This window comes from Salmo salar, chromosome ssa12, assembly GCF_905237065.1.
Source record: "Salmo salar chromosome ssa12, Ssal_v3.1, whole genome shotgun sequence".
Taxonomy (NCBI): Eukaryota; Metazoa; Chordata; class Actinopteri; order Salmoniformes; family Salmonidae; genus Salmo; species Salmo salar.
Genome location: NC_059453.1, coordinates 13,572,501 through 13,582,500, shown reverse-complemented (window position 1 = coordinate 13,582,500; position 10,000 = coordinate 13,572,501). Strand labels below are relative to the sequence as shown.

At 49.3% G+C, this 10,000-nt stretch overlaps 1 protein-coding gene across 5 annotated transcripts in view; it reads left to right on the top strand.

Annotated features, from left to right (window-relative positions):
• The window catches only part of LOC106564236 (mycbp associated protein), a 67,233-nt gene that overhangs the window by 41,075 nt on the left and 16,158 nt on the right, over nt 1-10,000 (top strand). For all 5 annotated transcript variants that reach the window (XM_045690763.1, XM_045690762.1, XM_045690759.1 and 2 more), the window contains exons 9-13: nt 3,525-3,649; nt 4,709-4,817; nt 6,186-6,378; nt 7,172-7,359; nt 7,814-7,960. In XM_045690763.1, coding sequence (XP_045546719.1) covers nt 3,525-3,649; nt 4,709-4,817; nt 6,186-6,378; nt 7,172-7,359; nt 7,814-7,960 — 762 coding nt within the window. The remainder of the gene's footprint in view (nt 1-3,524; nt 3,650-4,708; nt 4,818-6,185; nt 6,379-7,171; nt 7,360-7,813; nt 7,961-10,000) is intronic.

Below are 10,000 nucleotides of genomic sequence, written 5' to 3'. Positions count from 1 at the left end.
ACGGCTGAAGACAGTGGGTAGAAACAGAGACTGCATATTGAGACGGCTGAAGACAGTGGGTAGAAACGGAGACTGCATATTGAGATGGCTGAAGACAGTGGGTAGAAACAGAGACTACATATTGAGATGGCTGAAGACAGTGGGTAGAAACAGAGACTGCATATTGAGACGGCTGAAGACAGTGGGTAGAAACAGAGACTACATATTGAGACGGCTGAAGACAGTGGGTAGAAACAGAGACTGCATATTGAGAAGACTGAAGACAGTGGGTAGAAACAGAGACTGCATATTGAGACGGCTGAAGACAGTGGGTAGAAACAGAGACTGCATATTGAGAAGGCTGAAGACAGTGGGTAGAAACAGAGACTGCATATTGAGACGGCTGAAGACAGTGGGTAGAAACAGAGACTGCATATTGAGATGGCTGAAGACAGTGGGTAGAAACAGAGACTACATATTGAGACGGCTGAAGACAGTGGGTAGAAACAGAGACTGCATATTGAGAAGACTGAAGACAGTGGGTAGAAACAGAGACTACATATTGAGACGGCTGAAGACAGTGGGTAGAAACAGAGACTGCATATTGAGACGGCTGAAGACAGTGGGTAGAAACAGAGACTGCATATTGAGACGGCTGAAGACAGTGGGTAGAAACAGAGACTGCATGTTGAGACGGCTGAAGACAGTGGGTAGAAACAGAGACTACATATTGAGATGGCTGAAGACAGTGGGTAGAAACAGAGACTGCATATTGAGAAGACTGAAGACAGTGGGTAGAAACAGAGACTACATATTGAGACGGCTGAAGACAGTGGGTAGAAACAGAGACTGCATATTGAGATGGCTGAAGACAGTGGGTAGAAACAGAGACTACATATTGAGAAGACTGAAGACAGTGGGTAGAATCAGAGACTGCATATTGAGACGGCTGAAGACAGTGGGTAGAAACAGAGACTACATATTCAGACGGCTGAAGACAGTGGGTAGAAACAGACTACATATTGAGACGGCTGAAGACAGTGGGTAGAAACAGAGACTGCATATTCAGACGGCTGAAGACAGTGGGTAGAAACAGAGACTGCATATTGAGACGGCTGAAGACAGTGGGTAGAAACAGAGACTGCATATTGAGACGGCTGAAGACAGTGGGTAGAAACAGAGACTGCATATTGAGACGGCTGAAGACAGTGGGTAGAAACAGAGACTGCATATTGAGACGGCTGAAGACAGTGGGTAGAAACAGAGACTGCATATTCAGACGGCTGAAGACAGTGGGTAGAAACAGAGACTACATATTGAGACGGCTGAAGACAGTGGGTAGAAACAGAGACTACATATTGAGACGGCTGAAGACAGTGGGTAGAAACAGAGACTGCATGTTGAGACGGCTGAAGACAGTGGGTAGAAACAGAGACTGCATATTGAGAAGACTGAAGACAGTGGGTAGAAACAGAGACTGCATGTTGAGACGGCTGAAGACAGTGGGTAGAAACAGAGACTGCATATTGAGAAGACTGAAGACAGTGGGTAGAAACAGAGACTGCATATTGAGAAGACTGAAGACAGTGGGTAGAAACAGAGACTACATATTGAGACGGCTGAAGACAGTGGGTAGAAACAGAGACTACATATTGAGACGGCTGAAGACAGTGGGTAGAAACAGAGACTGCATATTGAGATGGCTGAAGACAGTGGGTAGAAACAGAGACTACATATTGAGAAGACTGAAGACAGTGGGTAGAAACAGAGACTGCATATTGAGACGGCTGAAGACAGTGGGTAGAAACAGAGACTGCATATTGAGATGGCTGAAGACTGGGTAGAAACAGAGACTACATATTGAGACGGCTGAAGACAGTGGGTAGAAACAGAGACTGCATATTGAGACGGCTGAAGACAGTGGGTAGAAACAGAGACTGCATATTGAGACGGCTGAAGACAGTGGGTAGAAACAGAGACTGCATATTGAGACGGCTGAAGACAGTGGGTAGAAACAGAGACTGCATATTGAGACGGCTGAAGACAGTGGGTAGAAACAGAGACTACATATTGAGACGGCTGAAGACAGTGGGTAGAATCAGAGACTGCATGTTGAGACGGCTGAAGACAGTGGGTAGAAACAGAGACTGCATATTGAGACGGCTGAAGACAGTGGGTAGAAACAGAGACTGCATATTGAGACGGCTGAAGACAGTGGGTAGAAACAGAGACTACATATTGAGACGGCTGAAGACAGTGGGTAGAATCAGAGACTGCATGTTGAGACGGCTGAAGACAGTGGGTAGAAACAGAGACTACATATTGAGACGGCTGAAGACAGTGGGTAGAAACAGAGACTACATATTGAGACGGCTGAAGACAGTGGGTAGAAACAGAGACTGCATATTGAGACGGCTGAAGACAGTGGGTAGAAACAGAGACTGCATATTGAGACGGCTGAAGACAGTGGGTAGAAACAGAGACTACATATTGAGACGGCTGAAGACAGTGGGTAGAAACAGAGACTGCATATTGAGACGGCTGAAGACAGTGGGTAGAAACAGAGACTACATATTGAGATGGCTGAAGACAGTGGGTAGAAACAGAGACTGCATATTGAGACGGCTGAAGACAGTGGGTAGAAACAGAGACTACATATTGAGATGGCTGAAGACAGTGGGTAGAAACAGAGACTGCATATTGAGACGGCTGAAGACAGTGGGTAGAAACAGAGACTGCATATTGAGATGGCTGAAGACAGTGGGTAGAAACAGAGACTGCATATTGAGATGGCTGAAGACAGTGGGTAGAAACAGAGACTGCATATTGAGACGGCTGAAGACAGTGGGTAGAAACAGAGACTGCATATTGAGACGGCTGAAGACAGTGGGTAGAAACAGAGACTACATATTGAGACGGCTGAAGACAGTGGGTAGAAACAGAGACTGCATATTGAGACGGCTGAAGACAGTGGGTAGAAACAGAGACTGCATATTGAGATGGCTGAAGACAGTGGGTAGAAACAGAGACTGCATATTGAGACGGCTGAAGACAGTGGGTAGAAACAGAGACTGCATATTGAGACGGCTGAAGACAGTGGGTAGAAACAGAGACTACATATTGAGATGGCTGAAGACAGTGGGTAGATGTTCATGTTATGTTGTGTTACCTGTCACTTTGATACCCTGATACTGTTCAGCCATATTTCAGTGAACAATTACTGTCTGGTTTGTTCCCTAGTTATAGGATGCATCCCAAATGGCAACCTATTCCCTACATAGTGCACTACTATTGGCCAGAGCCACAGGACCCTATTCCCTAGATAGTGCACTACTATTGGCCAGAGCCACATGACCCTATTCTCGCTCTCGCTCTCGCTCTCGCTCTCTCTCTCTCTCTCTCTCTCTCTCTCTCTCTCTCTCTCTCTCTCTCTCTCTCTCTCTCTCTGTCGCTCTCTCTCTCGCTCTCTCTCGCTCTCGCTCTCTCTCTCTCTCTCTCTCGCTCTCTCTCTCTCTCACTATGCTGTCCTCTCCCCGCCTTTCTAGGAGATAGATGGCTTGGAGGTGATTGGCACAGGCCAGCCCTTCACCTCGGTCACTGTGAAGCGGAGCCCCATATTGGAGGAGGAGGAGAGGGAGGAGCTTAGGGAGGCGGAGCAGAAGGAGAACCAGTAAGAAATGCCCCCCTCATCCTAAATCACTAACAAACAGTTTATCTAGTGGCTCATTGATTCTGATGATATCCTCATGTTGGTCCATTGTAGCGTTGCCGATAGTGACCGTGTGTATTGATTCTGATGATATCCTCATGTTGGTCCATTGTAGCGTTGCCGATAGTAACCGTGTGTATTGATTCTGATGATATCCTCATGTTGGTCCATTGTAGCGTTGCCGATAGTAACCGTGTGTATTGATTCTGATGATATCCTCATGTTGGTCCATTGTAGCGTTGCCAATAGTAACCGTGTGTATTGATTCTGATGATATCCTCATGTTGGTCCATTGTAGCGTTGCCGATAGTAACCGTGTGTATTGATTCTGATGATATCCTCATGTTGGTCCATTGTAGCGTTGCCGATAGTAACCGTGTGTATTGATTCTGATGATATCCTCATGTTGGTCCATTGTAGCGTTGCCGATAGTAACCGTGTGTATTCATTCTGATGATATCCTCATGTTGGTCCATTGTAGCGTTGCCGATAGTAACCGTGTGTATTCATTCTGATGATATCCTCATGTTGGTCCATTGTAGCGTTGCCGATAGTGACCGTGTGTATTGATTCTGGGGGCGGCAGGTAGCCAAGTGGTTAGAACATTGGGCCAGTAACCGAAAGGTTCCTGGATTAAATCCCAGAGCTGACAAGATAAAAATTGTTCTGCCCCTGAACAAGGCAGTTAACCCGCTGTTCCCCGGTAGGCTGTCATTGTAAGTAAGTGACTGACTGACTTGCCTAGTTAAATAAAGGTAAAATAAAATAAATAAAAAATATTCTCATGTTGGTCCATTGTAGCATGGCCGATAGTGACTGAGTGTACATCCCAAATGTACACTCATTTGGCCCTATATGCCCTATATAGTCCTAGTGCACTACTTTTGATCAGAGCCTTATGGTACAGAGGGCACCTTATTCACTATGTAGGGCCCATAGGGGCCTTTGTTCAAAAGTAAGGCACTATATAAGCAATAGGATGCCATTTGAGACACGACCTGTCCCTCTGTCTGTTCCCAGTGACCCTCTGTCGCAGTTTGACGATGTCATGCTGGACGCGGTGCTGGTGCCTGCCCTGAGGTTCTGTGGGCAGCCCGCCCGCTGGACAGGCAACTCCACCTCTCACAAGGTACACACAAAACACACAACACGACACACACACACACACACACACACACACACACACACACACACACACACACACACACTGTTAACCTGTAGAGCCACCACGTATAGACAGTAGAATGATAAAACTCTTGTTCATATGGTCTATTGTTTGGTGAGTGGAGGAGAAATGATTTCAACAACAGGTTTTAGTCATAGTACTCTTTGTTAGTTACAACACTGAAAAACAGCATATTATCTCCCCCTCCTCCCTCCCTCTCTCCTTCTCCATCCACCTCTCAACCCTCCTCTGTCTCTCTACCTCCTCCCTCCCTCTCTCCTTCTCCATCCACCTCTCAACCCTCCTCTGTCTCTCCCCCTCCTCCCTCCCTCTCTCCTTCTCCATCCTCCTCTCAACCCTCCTCTGTCCCTCTACCTCCTCCCTCCCTCTCTCCTTCTCCATCCTCCTCTCAACCCTCCTCTGTCTCTCTACCTCCTCCCTCCCTCTCTCCTTCTCCATCCTCCTCTCAACCCTCCTCTGTCTCTCTACCTCCTCCCTCCCTCTCTCCTTCTCCATCCTCCTCTCAACCCTCCTCTGTCTCTCTACCTCCTCCCTCCCTCTCACTCTCCTTCTCCATCCTCCTCTCAACCCTCCTCTGTCTCTCTACCTCCTCCCTCCCTCTCTCCTTCTCCATCCTCCTCTCAACCCTCCTCTGTCTCTCTACCTCCTCCCTCCCTCTCTCCTTCTCCATCCTCCTCTCAACCCTCCTCTGTCTCTCTACCTCCTCCCTCCCTCTCTCCTTCTCCATCCTCCTCTCAACCCTCCTCTGTCTCTCTACCTCCTCCCTCCCTCTCACTCTCCTTCTCCATCCACCTCTCAACCCTCCTCTGTCTCTCTACCTCCTCCCTCCCTCTCTCCTTCTCCATCCTCTTCTCAACCCTCCTCTGTCTCTCTACCTCCTCCCTCCCTCTCACTCTCCTTCTCCATCCACCTCTCAACCCTCCTCTGTCTCTCTACCTCCTCCCTCCCTCTCACTCTCCTTCTCCATCCTCCTCTCAACCCTCCTCTGTCTCTCTACCTCCTCCCTCCCTCTCACTCTCCTTCTCCATCCTTTTCTCTTTCTCTCCCTCCTCTCTCTCTCTCCTTCTCCATTCTCCTCTCAACCCTCCTCTCTCTCTCTCCCCTCCCTCTTATCTCCCTCTCTACCTTACCCCCTCTCCCCCTCTCTCCCTCTCTCTCCCTCCTCCCTTACACTCTCCTTCATCCTCCTTTCAATCCTCCTCTCTCTCCCTCCCTCCCCTCTGTCTCCCTCCCTTCTCGCAACCCCCATCTCTCTCCCGTCCCTCTTATCTCCCTCTCTCCCGTACCCCCTCTCCCTCTCTCTCCTCCCAGGGGGAGGTGGGTATCAGTGCCAGGGTAACGTTTGAGGCCCTGTCAGGAGAGAGAGCCAGTTCAGACATGGAGGTGCAGAACGAGGGCAGTACAGCAGTCTACTACAGCTGGCAGCGCCTGGCTGTACCACACAGCTTCCCTGACGCCAGGACACACACACACACACAGCACTTCTACTTCAACACCTCCACAGGTACACACACACACTACACATGTACGTGCAGACACATTATGTATGTACACACACGCTGTGTTTTTGTTCACACAGCTGGCAGCATTTACGTCAATGCATGTCATAATTACAACCTGCTTTGTCCTCCTTTCTCTTTCTCTGTCCCTCTCTCCCCCATTCCTCTCTCCTTCTCCCCTCCCCATCTCTCTCTCTTTCCTTCTCCCCTCCCATCTCTCTCTCTCCTTCTCCCCTCCCCATCTCTCTCTCTCTCTCTCTCTCTCTCTCTCTCTCTCTCTCTCTCTCTCTCTCTCTCTCCCCCTTCTCCCCTCCCCATCTCTCTCTCTCCTTCTCCCCTCCCCATCTCTCTCTCTCTCTCTCCTTCTCCCCTCCCATCTCTCTCTCTCCTTCTCCCCTCCCCATCTCTCTCTCTCTCTCTCCTTCTCCCCTCCCCATCTCTCTCTCTCTCTCTCCTTCTCCCCTCCCCATCTCTCTCTCTCTCTCTCTCTCTCCTTCTCCCTCCCCATCTCTCTCTCTCTCTCTCTCTCCCCTTCTCCCCTCCCCATCTCTCTCCTTCTCCCTTCCCCATCTCTCTCTCTCTCTCTCTCTCTCTCTCTCTCTCCCCTTCTCCCCTCCCCATCTCTCTCTCCTTCTCCCTTCCCCATCTCTCTCTCTCTCTCTCTCTCTCTCTCTCTCTCTCTCTCTCCCCTTCTCCCCTCCCCATCTCTCTCTCCTTCTCCCCTCCCCATCTCTCTCTCCTTCTCCCTTCCCCATCTCTCTCTCTCTCTGTCTCTCTCTGTATCTATCTCTGTACCAGGTGTGATTCTACCAGGTGACAGCCAGCGTGTAGAGTTTATATTTAAGTCGGAGGTCCCAGGCATCAGGACAGAGGTGTGGCGTCTCAACACACACCCTGTCCTGCTGGGCGGAGCTTCCATCCAGGTGACACTGAGGGGCGTGGCTCTCTACCAGGACAAGACCGCCGACCAGAGACACGCCCTGGAGGTCTGTGTGTGTGTGGGGGGGAGGGGGGGGGTGAGTGGGGAAAGGGGGGAGGGAGGGAGGGTGTGGGGAGGACTGTGTATGTGTGGGGAGGGAGGGTGTGTGTGGGGAGGGTGTGTGTGGGGAGGGAGGGTGTGTGTGGGAGGTCTGTGTGTATGTGGGGAGGGAGGGTGTGGGGGGAGGGAGGATGTGGGGAGGGAGTGTGTGAGGAGGGAGGGTGTGTGTGGGGAGGTCTTTGTGTGTGTGGGGAGGTCTTTGTGTGTGTGGGGGGGGGGGAGGGTGTGGGGAGGGAGTGTGTGAGGAGGGAGGGAGTTTAATTGTGTGTGTGTGTGTGTGTGTGTGTGTGTGTGTGTGTGTGTGTGTGTGTGTGTGTGTGTGTGTGTGTGTGTGTGTGTGTGTGTGTGTGTGTGTGTGTGTGTGTGTGTGTGTGTGTGTGTGTGTGTGTGTGTGTGGGTAGAGGGAGCTGCAGCAGAGAGAGGCTACGTCAGTGTGTCGGTCGTTGGTGTGTGATGTGTTACGAGGCGTCCTCACCCCAGAGAGACCCAGCTCCCCTGCGGAGCTCTACACCACCGAGGAAGAACACTTCCACAACAGGAACCCAAAGGTACACTACACCTGGAAGGTAGACTCAGAGAGATGATGTCGCATACACCAAGTAAACACAATATCCCGTCAATTTCCACTACAACTAAGAGGCATCACCTCTCCACTGTTGTGGCTCCCGTGGATACCACGTCGTAGTAGTGAGAAGTGCACCTCTGTGAGAGCAAAGTCTTGCATTGAGCTCATCTTAATATCTGTGATGCTGATCGTTACAATCTTGCTGAGTCTACCTTTAACAAAGACGAGGGGGCAAAGAATCCCCCGCAAAATCCATAAACTGTCACGACCACAGACACCTAAGCACAGGGGTCAGAGACACTAAAACAGCTCTGGACGTCCATTCTCTCAGTTCCACACAGACAGCATCATCACTCTGAACGTCCATTCTCTCAGTTCCACACAGACAGCATCCTCACTCTGAACGTCCATTCTCTCAGTTCCACACAGCCAGCATCATCACTCTGAACGTCCATTCTCTCAGAATCCACACAACCAGTAACCTTCACTCTGAACGTTCATTCTCTCAGTTCCACACAGCCAGCATCGTTCACTCTGAACGTTCATTCTCTCAGTTCCACACAACCAGCATCATCACTCTGAACGTCCATTCTCTCAGAATCCACACAGCCAGCATCCTCACTCTGAACGTCCATTCTCTCAGTTCCAAACAGCCAGCATTATCACTCTGAACGTCCATTCTCTCAGAATCCACACAGCCAGCATCCTCACTCTGAACGTCCATTCTCTCAGTTCCACACAGCCAGCATCATCACTCTGAACGTCCATTCTCTCAGTTCCACACAGCCAGCATCATCACTCTGAACGTCCATTCTCTCAGAATCCACACAACCAGTAACCTTCACTCTGAACGTTCATTCTCTCAGTTCCACACAGCCAGCATCGTTCACTCTGAACGTTCATTCTCTCAGTTCCACACAACCAGCATCATCACTCTGAACGTCCATTCTCTCAGAATCCACACAGCCAGCATCCTCACTCTGAACGTCCATTCTCTCAGTTCCACACAGCCAGCATCATCACTCTGAACGTCCATTCTCTCAGTTCCACACAGCCAGCATCTTCACTCTGAATGTCTGTTCTCTCAGCATCCACACAGCTAGCATCATCACTCTGAACGTCCATTCTCTCAGTTCCACACAGCCAGCATCGTTCACTCTGAACGTTCATTCTCTCAGTTCCACACAACCAGCATCATCACTCTGAACGTCCATTCTCTCAGAATCCACACAGCCAGCATCCTCACTCTGAACGTCCATTCTCTCAGTTCCAAACAGCCAGCATCATCACTCTGAACGTCCATTCTCTCAGAATCCACACAGCCAGCATCATCACTCTGAACGTCCATTCTCTCAGAATCCACACAGCCAGCATCATCACTCTGAACGTCCATTCTCTCAGAATCCACACAGCCAGCATCATCACTCTGAACGTCCATTCTCTCAGAATCCACACAACCAGTAACCTTCACTCTGAACGTTCATTCTCTCAGTTACACACAGCCAGCATCATCACTCTGATGTGTCTGTTTGGAACTGAGGAATAGGATGCCATTTGGGACGCAGTGTGCACTACTTTTGACCAGGGCCCTGGTAGTAGTGCACTATATAGTAAAGTGTGCAATCAAAAACACATATTTTGACCAATGGGTAAATATGTGCATTGTGTAGATAGTCCTCTGAGAAAACCAATGGTCCAAACCTCAAGTCTCTATGATAATCTGTTCAAAGGTTATTGGAGTTTTTACCCTTGTAGGATGACCAGAATTAGGGCGACTAAATCAATGAAGGCCAGATAAATGTTTTTGTCCTGAATCAGGTTAATAGCATCGCGTCAGAGAATTAAGGCTAACTGACAGGTTCACCGTTGAACTCACCATCTTTCTTCTTGAATCCGCAGGGCATAAAACAATATCGAGGTAAAATAGATATTGATTTCGAGACATGACGTGTAGTATTTTCAAATTAAGTTTTGTATACACTTTTGAATTATTAATGTGAGATTTCTCACCAAAAAAAAAGAA